This window comes from Coregonus clupeaformis, chromosome 35 (genome assembly GCF_020615455.1).
Source record: "Coregonus clupeaformis isolate EN_2021a chromosome 35, ASM2061545v1, whole genome shotgun sequence".
Classification (NCBI taxonomy): Eukaryota; Metazoa; Chordata; class Actinopteri; order Salmoniformes; family Salmonidae; genus Coregonus; species Coregonus clupeaformis.
Genome location: NC_059226.1, coordinates 5,357,019 through 5,373,754, shown reverse-complemented (window position 1 = coordinate 5,373,754; position 16,736 = coordinate 5,357,019). Strand labels below are relative to the sequence as shown.

Here is a 16,736-nt window from a genome sequence, read left to right as displayed (position 1 = left end):
GTAATTGTCAATAAAAGCCTGACACTTATGGAATGCTTGTAATTATACTTCAGTATACCATAGTAACATCTGACAAAAATATCTCATAACACTGAAGCAGCGAACTTTGTGAAGACCAATACTTGTGTCATTCCCAAACCTTTGACCACGACTGTAGTGTCAACATTCAACATTTTATTCACCTTTTTTTCACTTTGCTTGCTATTGGAATAAACTTGAAGTTACACGTCCTTTAAGTTTCCAAGGTACAGGGCAGGGTGGCATTGAAAACTTGCCATCAGAAGTTGGCAGCGTTTTGTCTGCTGCAACTGTGGCTGACTTCAATCAGAGAAGAGAGTTTAAATAGTATTTGACTGGCGTTTGAGTGCCTGAGTTGTTTTAAAGGCATTAAAAAAGGTCTGGATTCACATAAATAAATACAAAACAACAACCGAGGTCTCTCTCTCTGTTCGCAGCATAAACATTCACCACAGCAGAACATCGGGTTCTTGAAAGGCTTCAAAGCTGGCGAGCTCTCACACAGAGCGCTGCGGAGCTACATTTCCCCACACTATGTCCCAGGGGACCCCTCAAACATGCCTTTGGCAGCAAGGAGGGAGGGTGGTGTTGCTCTTCACTGTGCTTCTCACAGTGTTTCATGCCGGGGAGCTGAGCGTTGGGGCAGCTGAACAAACGCAGGCAGGCAGAGTGGCGGTGAGAGAGAGAGGCAGAGATGTGAAGCGCTACTGAAAGGCGCTGGGATTTGGGAGCAGTTCCTCTAAAGAGAAGAGAAGTGGATGAGTAGACAGCATGGGGCTGGGAGACAGAGAACAGGTGACGCCAGTCCTGCTGAGAGAATCTCTTGGGGTATGTGCGTGTGTGTTGCACTGAGATGGAAGGGCTGCTTTACCGTTTCCTTCTCTCACTGACTCCGACAGGGCTTTGTTTTGCGCTGAACACACACATTCTCTCTTATAGTACACACACACAAACATTACACACAGACACACACATCTCAAGCCCTGTTCTTATCGCAATTGGATGCAGTGATGCACACAGTAGCCCTGTGGATCTCAGTCTGTGTATGAAAGTAAAGTACAAGGGTGAACTTGTTCATCTATTCTTAATGAACAATTAAGGTCTAAATCAAATCACACAATTCCATTGCCATAAATCAAAGCACCTAAGAAAATACATTATGGACCACCAGCTAATATAATGTCCCACTGAAAAATATTAGATTTGGGTACAAGCAGCAAGCGTAAACATGTTCATTGAGAGGCATCCTTTGTGCACATATTTCCTAAAATGTGTGCGAAACAAATCACACTGATTGGCCACATTTGCACGCACCACTTCGAGCCCTATAAAAAAATCTGATTTGGCTGTGTGCGTCATTTGTGTTGGGGCGAATCTCAAAATGTGTGAATTACAAAGCAAATAAATCATACTCGTAAATCACCCAATTGAGTGCCACACCAAAATGGATAACTACATTTTTGGTTGCCTTACCAATATCAAGAAGTGAGCTATATCAGGTAGAAGAGTGACTAGGCTACTAGACTATACACATTACTATTTGTATTACCTTTAAATATTCAGGTGAGGAAGTGAAAACATTGTATTTTACAACAACCTAGCCAAGAGGGTGCAGTGCTACATTAAGGCATGGGCTACAGTAGTTGACAGAGATGGGAGTTTGGCTGAAGGGAGCTGCTAAATGACACCATCCATCATTGGCCCTGGCCGCCTCACTGTCCTGACAGGGGAAAGGAGGTGCTGGTGAGCTGTGGCCAGGTCTAGGGAACTGAGAAGGAGGGAGGTCTTCTCTGTGGGGCTAATTGAGAGGTCTGGGAATGAGGTGGAGCGCAGCCCTATGACAACCAGGCTTTGTCCCAATATTAATCTGGCTAGTATCTGATAGTATCGACCATACTGTAACTCAATGTTCAACAGATAAGTGACCCAAGTTATCCAACCGGCTCAGAGGCTAACCAGGAAACACTTTGTCTTGAAGCACGACCACATCCCAATTGTGCCAATACACTGGCTGTGATAGGAGCTAGCTCCAGCTTTGGGTCCTCCCAGGACAGTGTGTAAACTGTGCTCTCTGTTCCTTTGTTGTGTGAGTTGATAGTAGGGCTGGTTAATTTTAGCTGAGGGAACGACTAATGAGCTAGCTGGCCAGCTTGTGGAACATGGCAACTGGCTAATTCTTTCAGCCTTGGCAGCCCTGTGTGACGCTGGTGGGGTAAAGAGCATTTCCCCGTTCTGGAGCGGAGATAATGTGTACAATGATGACACATGCACCGAACCCGGCACAACATTATTAATTTGAAGTGTTGCAACTCTCAGACAGTTTATTTTTATTTTTATAATTGAAACTAATTATTATCATTGGGAGGAGAGAAAAGCTTGTTGGGAGTTTGTGCTGCTTGGTAAGCAGTACACAGTAGCATTGGCACAATGTAACAATCGCTCCTCACCTCTCCACTGCGATAGCTCATGTGTGGTCACTGGTGAATGCTCTGGCACAAAATGGCTGCCGTGGAATAACCCAGGTGGGTGATATACACATTAGTAGTGGACGAAGTGAATAAGGCCAGTTGCACACCTCGGGGAAGAAGGGGGGAACTGAATGCTTTGTTGTGCTGGTCAATTGGAAAGGAAGACTTGAAGAAGTGACTGTTGAAAGACAAGACCAGAGTGGTATGATAACGCCACTACAACTCACCGAGGTTGTTGTCGGTTAGCACCTCCTTGACCTTCTTGGTGATGATGTAGGTGTCCAGCTCCGGGGACATGGCCACCATCTCCTGGATGCTGAGACCTGAGTGGCCGGGGACGGGCAGTGGCGTGCCGGGCTGGGACTCAGAGGGCTCGCTGGGCTCCCTGGGGAGGACCTGGGACGATCCTCCTCCACATCCCCCTCCTCCTCCCCCCTGCTCCCCCAGGCTCTTCACCGACTCCTCGGCTGAGCTGAGGGGGGACTCTGGGGCCGGGCTGCAGCTGGCTGAGGTCTTTGGGGTGTTTTCTGTGGAGACATGAGAGAAAGAACCAAGTGTCAGAGAGAGACAAAGACGACTTTATATTTTTGGGACACTCAAATGTGCACAATTCAATAGCAACACAACAAAAACAATTTCTATTCAAAACTTAAACCCTTGGTAGGGGGGACTCCCAATCTGCAATTTATTGAATTGGGACCCAAGTTATTCTCTAATCACAAGCAACTCAGTATGATTTCCACCAACTACATTAGTGTCCCTACAACATTAGTACTCATACTGTCTATCAGCTAGCCTCCAGCTAACTCTATGGGCTACATGTACTCTGCTCCAATGCTCCGTCAAACAAACAGTCATTCCAGCATGCACACACAGAGAATGATTGGCGCTAATGTGTCGGTGTGATTCTGTCATCTCCACCAGCTCCCCCTCCCCTCCCTCTACCCAATGGCTGTGTGATGGCCCATTGCACGGCCAATCAACTCTCCCCATGAGACAGCAGTCTGTCAGAGATGAACAGAGAGGGAGAGAGAGAGGAGAGAGCGAGAATGTGGAGCAGATGAGTAGAAAATCACTGCATGTGCAGTTTTCTTCCTCTCTGCGCCTCAGTAGGAAAAGTGCACGTTGAGTTGCATTGACGGGAAAGTGCCTGTCAGAAGATCAGATACGTGTGTATGTGTTGGTTGTATGCGTTCTGAGTGAGATTTATGATTCTGTTCAAGCAGCGTGCTTTACAGTAAATCAACTTGAACACAAAACTGACTTGTTTGTCACATTTCAGAGCTGATGATGCGAGCATGTCCAACACGCTCGTCTTGGCACTCCTAGGCCCGTGACTACCAAATGGAAGGATGTTGTGTACCCTGTTGTGTGTGTAGCTATATCTGTGTGTGTGTGTGTGTGTGTGTGTGGTGCTAGGACTTTCTCCTGTCCTGCTCTGTCGAGTGGGTAGCGGGTAGTGGATAGAGTAGACAGACATTATCCTGAAGTGAGAGGGGTGTCCTACACTACATTGTCCCTGGCTGCCAGCAGAGCACAGGAGGGACAACTCATCAGTAATCCCCAGCCGAAGCCAGGAGGGAGGCTTCAATTGTTTGCTAAAATGATTTCTGAAGTCTGGAAAAACAAATGATTTATTTTGATGAGTCAGAGGCTCCAAATGAAGCTCCTGCTCTCTCTCTCCCTCCATTTTCCCTCCTTCCCTCTCTCTGCCCACCCTGTGTGGTAGAGTGCGTATGTGCGTGTGTGTGGGGTATGTGTATGCTGTGTTTGTGTGGTGAGTGCGTGCATGTGCTCACCACGCATGTTATGCATATTTGTGTGAGGGTATGTGCATGAGCTGTGTCTGTCTCTGTGTGTGTGCGGCTGGCTGCGGCCCTAAAGTGAGCAGCCGAGGGGAGCCGTCACTAGTGATTACCTCCCTGCCGTGCTGGGGGAAACAGCTGAGGGGGGAGTGTATGTGTGTGTCTGTGTGTGTGCGTGGAGGGGGGAGGCAGTCAGCTCGCATCTCCCGCCCGGCTCGCTAAGCCTACTGGTGACATTTTATCTGGCAGCGTGGTGCGAGGGGGACGAGAGGGGGGCAGGGGGGGGCGGGGGAGACAAGGGAGGGGTGGGGTTCTCCACATGACAGGTTGTCCAGTGACATGGTGCCAGTGACCCACAGCCCAGCTATGTCACTGGCCCAGTGGCCCCCAGGGGTACATTGCATTGGGGGAGAGAGGAGAGGAAAGAGGGGCCAATGTTTTCTGCTTTCCCTCACATGGCACTCTGTTTTGTTTGACGCCAGATGATGGAGTGATAAGAGAGCGGATGAGGGAGAGAGAGAAAGAGAGAGAGAGAGAGATAGCTGCATCTGGATGTACATCTGCTTGCAACTCTGACACTGGTGACACTAAAAGGGCCTAAAACAGCTTTCGCTGGCTTTTAGATAAACACATTACTCCATGACTGGCCCCGTTCAACTGCAACCAAAGGCTTTTTGTTCCAAAGATACCGTGGCACCAATTTAAATACCAATGTATGCCTACACTATATATATAAACATTTGCATAAACATTTGCATATGCAAATGTATGACTACATTTCGGCCCAAACTACATTTTTAGATCAAATATCCGTATGAGGTAACACTCAACATTCCGATATACGAACAAAGCGTTTGGAAATAACTGAACATACAACATGGTAGTCATATGACCCTTGGTTAGTATATGGGATAAAGCTGGCACCGGTATAAACAGTGTCCCTTCATGTTTCCCATCCCAGTGTATCTATCGGTGTTCCTGACAGAGTGAGGGCATGTTAGCACTGAGGGGAAAGGATGAGCAGAGACAGATGAGAGGGAAGGGAACACTTCACCTAACACACACACACACACACACACACACACATTCTGAGAGGCACCTGGAGGGTGTGTACTCTGTATGTAGCTTCCACACACACCCCTGGGGAGGGCTACTTATAGCTGGGCAAACTGTGGTGTGTTCTAATAAGGGGCAGTGAGGACATTATAATGTCCTGGAAAGAGGATACACTGACACACACTAACATACTCCTACACAATGAGGTACAAACTAACACACTATGGCCTTGTGTCGGTTTTAAAAGCTTTTGATCACGTTTCACAGCTTTTAGAGGGTACTTTTACAGTGCTCCCACAGTGCTTTTACAGTCCATTCCATATGCGTTTCTGAAAAGACTTTTGGACGAAGTAAATAAACAATGTAGCTGTCTCTCCCTCTATCTTCTCTCTCTGTTCTTTCTCTCCCTCCATCTCTTTCTCTTCAGTCCATCTGGGCTGTCCTATTTAACAGGGCTGTGTGGTCTCCCCTCAGCCAGGGCACAGAGACACTGATTGGTACAATGTCCTGTGAGAGATGCATTATGGGACTCTAAAGCCTGGCCCATTACACCGGCTATTCACATGTTCCACAAAATGGGACTTTTTAAACACACTTTGGGCCCCGTTGCCGTGACTGCATAAGAATGTGTGTGTGAGAATGTGTGTGCGATTAAGTGTTTTTGATTGTGTTTGTCTGTGGGTGTATCTTTTGGGGAGAGTGTGTGTGTGACAGAATACGTATCAGTGTATGGGTTTCTACCCTTGTTCCAGGAAAGGCCCTCCCCTCCCCTGCCCTGTTTGCTTGCCCTGCTCCATATCTAGCAAGTGTCCCATTAAACCCCATCCCAAGAACATAATGTACTTTTAAATGCTCTGGCCAGCCCTGGATTAAGCAGACAGGCAAGCTGACATTTACATTTCTTTCTAAGCTACGGGTCCATTTTAAAAGCCATTAATTTCTGATCATCTCTCCCTCCCTCCCTCTCTCCCTCCCTCCCTGTGTTCCCGATCTCCCTCTCCGGTTCTAAAGTCATCTCTGTAATCTATATATTGTCGTGGCTAATTTGCGGGGAAAATGATGGAGAAAGGGTACTTAATGTAGGACAGCCAGTAAATGTAATTCATCATGCCTCTGCCCCGGCGCCGACAGAGAGGGGTGTGTGTGTGTATATGTAAGAGGTGGGGGGTGATGTAGCCCTGAACAGCAGAGGGGCTGTGTGTGTGTGTGTGTGTGTGTGTGTGTGTGTGTGTGTGTGTGTGTGTGTGTATATGAGTGGGTGTGCGTGCGTGCGTGCGCAAGTGTATGAATTTGTGTGTGTGCGAGTGTATGAATGTGTGTGCGTGTCTGCGAGGGGGAGGGGGTCTGTCTGGGAGAAGAGTGCGTAGAGGAGGGAGGGGAGGGGGGCTCATAGTAATTATCATACATCAGTGTTCTGATGCTGTAATTGATTACAACAGCTGCGGGAGGGCCCCGGGAGAGAGCGCCAACCCCCCACACTGCCCTCCCTCCTCATCCTGATCTTCCCCCTTTGCCTCCGCCTCATCCCTGGCCAGTGTGTGTGTTATCGAGCCGCTTCCCCTCCTCTCATCTATGAGGTGTGACAGCTCTGTAAACAGGGCATGGCGCTACCTCACATTAGATGCTCATTAAGAGGCGTGGCTGACTATCCTCTGGTGCCACTTCATCACTGCAAATGAGCTGGCATCAGGTTAGCTAGCGCTGTTGAGGATCAGAGCTATAAAAATATCAACCTTTACCAGATTCGGAGTGTATGAAGTGCATACATGCTGGTGGTGCATATGTGGATGTATGGGTAATATGCATCCATGTTGTGTATCTATAGATGCATCAGTGTGAGGTATGGTTCTACAGATACTGTGTATTGGTGGTGCGGTGTATGGTCTTTTTCTAAGATGGGGTAAATTAAGTCAGGTTCAGTCCAAAAACCACTCCCTGTCAGTCTTTATCGCGACTATGATCTGTGTTTCCACAGGACGTGTCCAGACACACACACACACACACACACACACCACAAACACCAGGCTGGCTAAGCTTGTGTCACGTCCGCTCTCCATCATGTGGAGCGGGTCGCTGTGTGTGGCTCAGCAGAGAGATGCCATGACAACTCCAGATCTACCCTGACACACTGGGCACTGCAGCATTCTGGGATAGTAATCTCACTGTCTCTCTGGAAGATTGCCCGAGGTGACCGGCCAGACAAAACAGCAACGGTCGAGAAAAGAGCTCGCAAGTTCAAAAGAGGCTTGGATATTATTATTATTTTAGTTAATTTCTTTACCTTTATTTAACCAGGTAAGCCAGTTGAGAACAAGTTCTCATTTACAACTGCGACCTGGCCAAGATAAAGCAAAGCAGTGCGATAAAAACAACAACAACACAGAGTTACATATGGGGTAAAACAAAACATAAAGTCAAAAATACCACAGAAAATATATATACAGTGTGTGCAAATGTAGCAAGTTATGGAGGTAAGGCAATAAATAGGCCATAGTGCAAAATAATTACAATTAGTATTAACAATGGAATGATAGATGTGCAAGAGATGATGTGCAAATAGAGATACTGGGGTGCAAATGAGCTAAATAAATAACAATATGGGGATGAGGTAGTTGAGTGGGCTAATTTCAGAAGGGCTGTGTACAGGTGCAGTGATCGGTAAGGTGCTCTGACAACTGATGCTTAAAGTTAGTGAGGGAGATAAGAGTCTCCAGCTTCAGAGATTTTTGCAGTTCGTTCCAGTCATTGGCAGCAGAGAACTGGAAGGAATGGCGGCCAAAGGAGGTGTTGGCTTTGGGGATGACCAGTGAGATATACCTGCTGGAGCGCATACTACGGGTGGGTGTTGCTATGGTGACCACTGCCTAGCAGTGATTTATAGATGGCCTGGAGCCAGTGGGTTTGGCGACGAATATGTAGTGAGGACCAGCCAACAAGAGCGTACAGGTCACAGTGGTGGGTAGTATATGGGGCTTTGGTGACAATTTGCTGAGTAGAGTGTTGGAGGCTATTTTGTAAATGACATCGCCGAAGTCAAGGATCGGTAGGATAGACAGTTTTACGAGGGCATGTTTGGCAGCATGAGTGAAGGAGGCTTTGTTGAGAAATAGGAAGCCGATTCTAGATTTCACTTTGGATTGGAGATGCTTAATGTGAGTCTGGAAGGAGAGTTTACAGTCTAACCAGACACCTAGGTATTTGTAGTTGTCCACATACTCTAGGTCAGACCCGTCGAGAGTAGTGATTCTAGTTGGGTGGGCGGGTGCCAGCAGCGTTCGATTGAAGAACATGCATTTAGTTTTACTAGTGTTTAAGAGCAGTTGGAGGCTACGGAAGGAGTGTTGTATGGCATTGAAGCTCGTTTGGAGGTTTGTTAACACAGTGTCCAATGAAGGGCCAGATGTATACAAAATGGTGTCGTCTGCGTAGAGGTGGATCTGAGTCACCAAATCAAATCAAATTTTATTGGCCACATGCGCCGAATACAACAGGTGCAGACATTACAGTGAAATGCTTACTTACAGCCTTAACCAACAGTGCACTTATTTTTTTAAATAAAAAAGTAAAATAAAACAACAAAAAAGTGTTGAGAAAAAAAGAGCAGAAGTAAAATAAAATAACAGTAGGGAGGCTATATATACAGCAAGCAAGAGCGACATCATTGATATACACAGAGAAAAGAGTCGGCCCAAGAATTGAACCCTGTGGCACCCCCATAGAGACTGCCATAGGTCCAGACAACAGGCCCTCCGATTTGACACATTGAACTCTATCTGAGAAGTAGTTGGTGAACCAGGTGAGGCAGTCATTTGAGAAACCAAGGCTATTTAGTCTGCCAATAAGAATGCAGTGGTTGACAGAGTCAAAAGCTTTGGCCAGGTCGATGAAGACGGCTGCACAGTACTGTCTATTATCGATCGCGGTTATAATATCGTTTAGGACCTTGAGCGTGGCTGAGGTGCACCCATGACCAGCTCGGAAACCGGATTGCATAGCGGAGAAGGTACGGTGGGATTCGAAATGGTCGGTGATCTGTTTGTTAACTTGGCTTTCAAAAACTTTCGAAAGGCAGGGCAGGATGGATATAGGTCTGTAAAAGTTTGGATCTAGAGTGTCACCCCCTTTGAAGAGGGGGATGACCGCGGCAGCTTTCCAATCTCTGGGGATCTCAGCCGTTACGAAAGAGAGGTTGAACAGGCTGGTAATAGGGGTTGCGACAATTTTGGTGGCTATTTTTAGAAAGAAAGTGTCCAGATTGTCTAGCCCAGATGATTTGTAGGGGTCCAGATTTTGCAGCTCTTTCAGAACATCAGCTGTCTGAATTTGTGTGAAGGAGAAGCGGGGGGGCATGGGCAAGTTGCAGCGGAGGGTGCAGAGCTGTTGGGTAGTGGTAGCCAGGTGGAAAGCATGGTCAGCCGTAGCAAAATGCTTGTTGAAATTCTCGATTATTGTAGATTTATCGGTGGTGATAGTGTTTCCTAGCCTCAGTGCAGTGGGCAGTTGGGAGGAGGTGCTCTTATTCTCCATGGACTTTACAGTGTCCCAAAACTTTTTGGAGTTAGTAGTACAGGATGCACATTTCTGTTTGAAAAAGCTAGCCTTTGCTTTCCTAACTGCTTGTGTATATTGGTTCCTAACTTCCTTGAAAAGTTGCATATCGCGGGGGCTATTCGATGCTAATGCAGTACGCCACAGGATATTTTTGTGCTGGTCAAGGGCAGTCAAGTCTGAGGAGAACCAGGTGCTATATCTGTTCTTAGTTCTGAATTTTTTGAATGGGACATGCTTATTTAAGATTGAGAGGAAAGCACTTTTAAAGAACAACCAGGCATCCTCTACTGACGGAATGAGATCGATATGCATCCAGGATACCTGGGCCAGGTCAATTAGGAAGGAATATTGAATGGAAAGGGTTCTCAAATGCAGACACGTCATATGCAGCCTTTAAACACTGAAACCAAAACCTAAATGTTACATCAAATCCTTTGTGAGGAGAGCTTTAGCTAGACATTGATTCCCCTATGTTTATTCATCAATGAAAATAACTATGTTTCTTATCTTTACCAGCACTTAAAACACACTTTCATCATTGTCTCCTAACCAAGTTTGAAAAGCCACGAAGACTTTGCATAAGAAAAGCTGATTATCTTTGTTAAAACCCCCAGTGCCATTTTAATTGATCTACCTCGGGTCAGAGATGCAAATGAGGCCCCAAATTTGATTAGCCCGTAGCTTTATTCGCATCACCCTGGGGACAACAACAACACGGTGGCAGGCAACAACAATGTCCTTGGGTCTTCTTGGCTGTCTTTTAGCAGTCATCACCTCCCTAGCATCCACTCTTTAATTAGCTAGCCATAATTAGCATCCCTGTGGTTGCTAGCTCCAGCTCCGACCGGTCGGGACGCACTAGCTCAGACAGGATGGCGGCGTTACCCATAAACCCCCTCACCCTAGCGTATACATTATCACGCTTTGGCTAATGAGAAATGAGTGAAGGCCACAGGCCTTTGATTTCAATGGTGTTGCTAAGTCTTGCACTAGTCCTTTTAATGTTGTATCGAAATGAGACAGTTTATTGAATCTAGCTGAAATTATTTATTGTGTTTGATAAAGATGTGTTTTAGGCTTGTTTTAGAGAGTCTGGGTAAGAGGCATCGGTTTCTTTCAGTTCTGAAAGCAGACTTGGATCAGCTCTTCCTGACCCAGTCCAAACCTTAACCATTGTGGTCTAAATCAGATAATGGCTCCTGGGACAGTTTTCCGCGTAGCAATTGAGACTGGGGACAAGGAGTGGTTGAGAGTGAGTTAGAAAGGCAACAGAGAGAGCATAGTGTGTGGTGTGTGTGTGTGTACAGTATGTATGTGTGTGTGACGGTGGGTTCAGGAGGCAGACACAGACAGATGACTGTGGGGGAGACCTGACGGACAGGTTCACACACACCCCTGGCTGATGGATGAGTCCCTCTCTGTGCTTAAGTCCAATGCTCCAGACACGGAATAAAAACTGGAAAAGATTTTCATTTCAATACAAGGACAGCAGCCGGGGAGAATTTAATCGGTGGGCAAGGACAGAGGCTCTCCCTGCTCTTAGTGGCCATCAATCAGATCACACACTGGGACACACACACAGGCTACTAAGCGACTGCGTGTGAAGAGTAAAATAATCCTAACATTTCCACAGCCTAATTGTAGCCTAACCAATATCTTAACGGAGATTCTGTGAAAATACAAATCGGAAAGGGGATTCATCAGAGAAAATTACTTTACCCCAGTCCTCAGCAGTCCAATCCCTGTACCTTTTGCAGAATATCAGTCTGTCCCTGATGTTTTTCCTGGAGACAAGTGGCTTCTTTGCTGCCCTTCTTGACACCAGGCCATCCTCCAAAAGTATTTGCCTCACTGTGCGTGCAGATGCACTCACACCTGCCTGCTGCCATTCCTGAGCAAGCTCTGCACTGGTGGTGCCCCGATCCCGCAGCTGAATCAATTTTAGGAGACGGTCCTGGCACTTGGACTTTCTTGGGCGCCCTGAAGCCTTCTTCACAACAATTGAACCTCTCTCCTTGAAGTTCTTGATGATCCAACAAAATGGTTGATTTAGGTGCAATCTTGCTAGCAGCAATATCCTTGCCTGTGAAGCCCTTTTTGTGCAAAGCAATGATGACGGCACGTGTTTCCTTGCAGGTAACCATGGTTAACAGAGGAAGAACAATGATTTCAAGGACCACCCTCCTTTTAAAGCTTCCAGTCTGTTATTCTAACTTAATCAGCATGACAGAGTGATCTCCAGCCTTGTCCTCGTCAACACTCTCACCTGTATTAACGAGAGAATCACTGACATGATGTCAGCTGGTCCTTTTGTGGCAGGGCTGAAATGCAGTGGACATTTTTTGGGGGGATTAAGTTCATTTTCGTGGCAAAGAGGGACTTGCAATTAATTGCAATTAATCTGATCACTCTTCATGACATTCTGGAGTATATGACATTCTGGTCCCCTGTAGCTCAGTTGGTAGAGCATTGCGTTTGCAACGGCAGGGTTGTGGGTTCGTTTCCCACGGGGGGCCAGTATGAAAAATTTATGCACTCACTAACTGTAAGTCGCTCTGGATAAGAGCGTCTGCTAAATGACGTAAATGTAAATGTAATTATGCCCTAATCTATGGATTTCACATGACTGGGAATACAGATATGCATCGGTTGGTCACAGATACAGTGCGTTCGGAAAGTATTCAGACCCCTTCACTTTTTCCACTTTGTTACGTTACAGCCTTATTCTAAAATGGAGTCAATTAATTGTTTCTCTCATCAATCTATACACAATACCCCATAATGACAAAGCGAAAACAGTTTTTTAAAAAACATTTTTAAAACAACAACACTGAAATACCTTATTAACATAGGTATTCAGACCTTTTGCGATGAGACTCGAAATTGAGCTCAGGTGCTTCCTGTTTCCATTGATCATCCTTGAGATGTTTCTACAACTTGATTGGAGTCCACCTGTGGTAAATTCAATTGATTGGACATGATTTGGAAAGGCACACACCTGTCTATATAAGGTCCCACAGTTGACAGTGCATGTCAGAGCAAAAACCAAGCCATGAGATCGAAGGAATTGTCCGTAGAGCTCCGAGACAGGATTGTGTCGAGGCACAGATCTGGGGAAGGGTACCAAAACATGTCTGCAGCATTGAAGGTCCCCAAGAACACAGTGGCCTCCATCATTCTTAAATGGAAGAAGTTTGGACCCACCAAGACTCCTCCTAGAGCTCGCTGCCCGGCCAAACTGAGCAATCAGGGGAGAATGGCCTTGGTCAGGGCCCTTGGTCAGAGAACCCGATGGTCACTCTGACAGAGCTTCAGAGTTCCTCTGTGGAGATGGGAGAACTTTCCGGAAGGACAACCACCTCTGCAGCACTCCACCAATAAGGCCTTTATGGTAGAGCGGCCAGATGGAAGACACTCTTCAGTAAAAGGCACATGATAGCCCTCTTGGAATTTGCCAAAAGGTACCTAAAGGACTCTCAGACCATGAGAAACAAGATTCTCTGGTCTGATGAAACAAAGATTGAACTATTTGGCCTGAATGCCAAGCGTCACGTCTGGAGGAAACCAGGCACCATCCCTACGGTGAAGCATGGTCTTGAGTGGCCTAGCCAGAACCCAGACTTGAACCCGATCGAACATCTCTGGAGAGGTTGGACGCTCCCCATCCAACCTGACAGAGCTTGAGAGGATCTGCAGAGACGAATGGGAGAAACTCCCCAAATACAGGTGTGCCAAGCTCGAAGACTCGAGGCTGTAATCGCTGCTTCAACAAAGTACTGAGTAAAGGGTCTGAATACTTATGCAAATGTAATATTACAAAAATATATATATATCAATGTGAAAACATTTCTAAAAACCTGCTTTTGCTTTGTCATTGTGGGGTATTGTGTGTAGATTGATGAGGAAAAAACGATTTAATCAATTTTAGAATAAGGTTGTAACGTAACAAAATGTGGAAAAAGTGAAGGGGTCTTAATACTTTACGAATGCTCTGTACCTTTAAAAAAAAGTAGGGGCGTGGATCAGAAAACCAGTCAGTATCATGCAGCGCAACACATCTCCTTCGCATAGAGCTGATCAGGCTGTTGATTGTGGCTTGTGGAATGTTGTCCCACTCCTCTTCAATGGCTGTCCGAAGTTGCTGGATATTGGCGGGAACTGGAACACGCTGTTGTACACGTTGATCCAGAGCATCACAAACTTGCTCAATGGGTGACATGTCTGGTGAGTATGCATGCCATGGAAGAACTGGGACATTTTCAGCTTCCAGGAATTGTGTACAGATCCTTGTGACATGGGGCCGTGCATTATCATGCTCAAACATGAGGTGATGGCGGCGGATGAATGGCACGACAATGGGCCTCAGGATCTCGTCAAGGTATCTCTGTGCATTCAAATTGCCATCGATAAAATGCAATTGTGGTCGTTGTCCATAGCATATGCCTGCCCATACCATAACCCCACCGCCACCATGGGGCGCTCTGTTCACAACGTAGACATCAGCAAACTGCTTGCCCACAGGAAGCCATACATGTGGTCTGCGGTTGTGAGGCCGGTTGGACATACTGCTAAATTCTCTGTGAGAACGACGTTGGAGGCGGCTTATGGTAGAGAAATTAATATTCAATTCTCTGGCAACAGCTCTGGTGGACATTCCTACAGTCAGCATGCCAATTGCATGCTCCCTCAAAACATGAGACATCTGTGGCATTGTGTTGTGTGACAAAACTGCACATTTTAGTGGACTTTTATTGTCCCCAGCACAAGTTGCACATGTGTAATGATTGTGCTGTATAATCAGCTTCTTGATATGCCACATCTGTCAGGTGGATGGATTATCTTGGCAAAGGAGAAATGCTCACTAACAGGGATGTAAACAAATGTGTGCACAACATTTTAGAGGAATAATCTTTTTGTGCCTATGGAACATTTCTGGGATCTTTTATTTCAGCTCACGAAACATGGGACCAACACTTTACATGTTCCATTTATATTTTTGTTCAGTATACTTTAGTTTCTTGTTGCAAACAGGATGCATGTTTTGGAATATTTGTATTCTGTACAGGATTCCTTCTTCTGTGTACACGTGTACCTTGTGGTTGGTCCTGTAGGTGCAGTACGTTCTAGCAGTGTGCATGTCCGGTGAGTGTGTATGTGTTTACCTTGCGGCTGGCCCTGTAAGGGCAGGATGTTCTGGCCCAGCTCTCCGTTGAGCCAGAGCTGCATGCGGATGAAGGGCTCCCGGCCCTTCTGGGTCAGCTTGCTCCAGGGCTTGGGCCTGGATAGCATGTCGCTCACACTGCCCTGAGACAGGCCCAGCACCTGTAACACACACACACACACACACAGACAGACACGCATACACACAGACAGACACGCATACATACACACAGACAGACAGACACGCATACACACAGACATAAACACAGACACGCCAGTCAAATATTTTAATATACCCGAGCTCACCATCACAGTAAAACAACATTCCAAAGTGTTACTACACTGCTCAGAAAGCATGCCAGCATGAAGCCTTATATTAGCTACAGATTATAGACATACTCCATATTTTAGAGCACACTACAAGGAGTATAATGACACTAATATGTTGTCTTCACCATGTACGGTTTCACTGATCATAGGGTCTTACAGGAGGCATGTATAGGTCTAAAAATTGCCACTTGACTTTCATCCTGATTTTCCCAAAAAATTGTTTGTGATACAAATGTAATATGCATGTTAAACATCCCCCCAATGAAGTTTTTATGTGAGAATTGCCAAAACAATCTGTGATATTAAAATATTTTCAGGACATGCTGGTATGGAATCGCCCAATTACAAACACACATGCATAGAGATCATGCACTTCTTCCTTCAAACCACTGAGATCTGTACTGTACGCCATTACACCATCTGCTTTAGTTTATACCAAAGAGGGTGTATAAAGGAGTTTTTGTTGGTGGAATCCTGGTTGGCGGCCCAATGCTATATCACAGTGTGATGCCATTAACTAGCTGACTGCTGAGAGAGCGACTTAGGCTTAGATGTGTTTTAAATGGATGTGACAACTGAAGCTTAAAGGACCACATATGTTTTATGATGTCAAAAGTGACTGTTTCCTGTTTACACAGAAATCTATGAAATGTATGAATAGATTCATTTAACAAACACACTATAACAGAGAGCTGAGCTAGCATAGTACACACAGTCTTGAACTGTGCTGACTGAGGGTGGAGGGCAGCTGGGCGGAAATGACAGGAAGGAGAGAGAAGGGGAGCAGTATTACAGGGGGGATGTGAGTTGACACTACACCAGCGCAGGATGAGTATATTAGGGAGTGTAAGGACACGAGTATGGGACGGTAGGGTGTAGGTGGTCTGTGTCTTGCACACCTTCTCTCCAAAGATGCGCTGGCAGATGCCGTTCTTGGCAAGCTTGTCTTTGACCTGCTGCGTGAGCTCGGCCGTGTCCACCTCTTGGTACATGTAGAACTCGTACTGCTCAGGAGTGAGCGGTGCCACCACAGGCTTGGCTTGTTTGGCTGCGGGGGTCAACAGGGACCCCAGAGGCCCCAGGCTCAGGGGAGAGGGGCTGCTCTGGGGTGTGTCGGCGCGGCTGGGCCCCTGGGTTTTGGTGTCCCCGCCAGGCTCGGAGCCGGCCTGGGAGTACGGGGACTCGGCCCGGGGCCAGTCCTTCCAGTAGTCCAGGGAGGAGATGGAGACGGAGGAGGAGGAGGGGGCCAGCCGGGGAGGCTTCTGGCGGAGACACAGAGAGGCACAGTCAGTTGGGAAGTGGGGATGGGGCCGGCCACTAAAGGATAACAGCTAATTGCTAATGGCAC

At 46.6% G+C, this 16,736-nt stretch overlaps 1 protein-coding gene across 1 annotated transcript in view; it reads right to left on the bottom strand.

The window, feature by feature from the left end:
• LOC121550327 (homeobox protein cut-like 1) overlaps positions 1-16,736 on the bottom strand; it is a 252,369-nt gene that overhangs the window by 8,196 nt on the left and 227,437 nt on the right. The window contains exons 19-20 of the mRNA XM_045210770.1: positions 15,061-15,220; positions 2,714-3,013 (exon numbers count right to left, since the gene is read on the bottom strand). Of these exons, the coding sequence (XP_045066705.1) occupies positions 2,714-3,013; positions 15,061-15,220 (460 nt within the window). The remainder of the gene's footprint in view (positions 1-2,713; positions 3,014-15,060; positions 15,221-16,736) is intronic.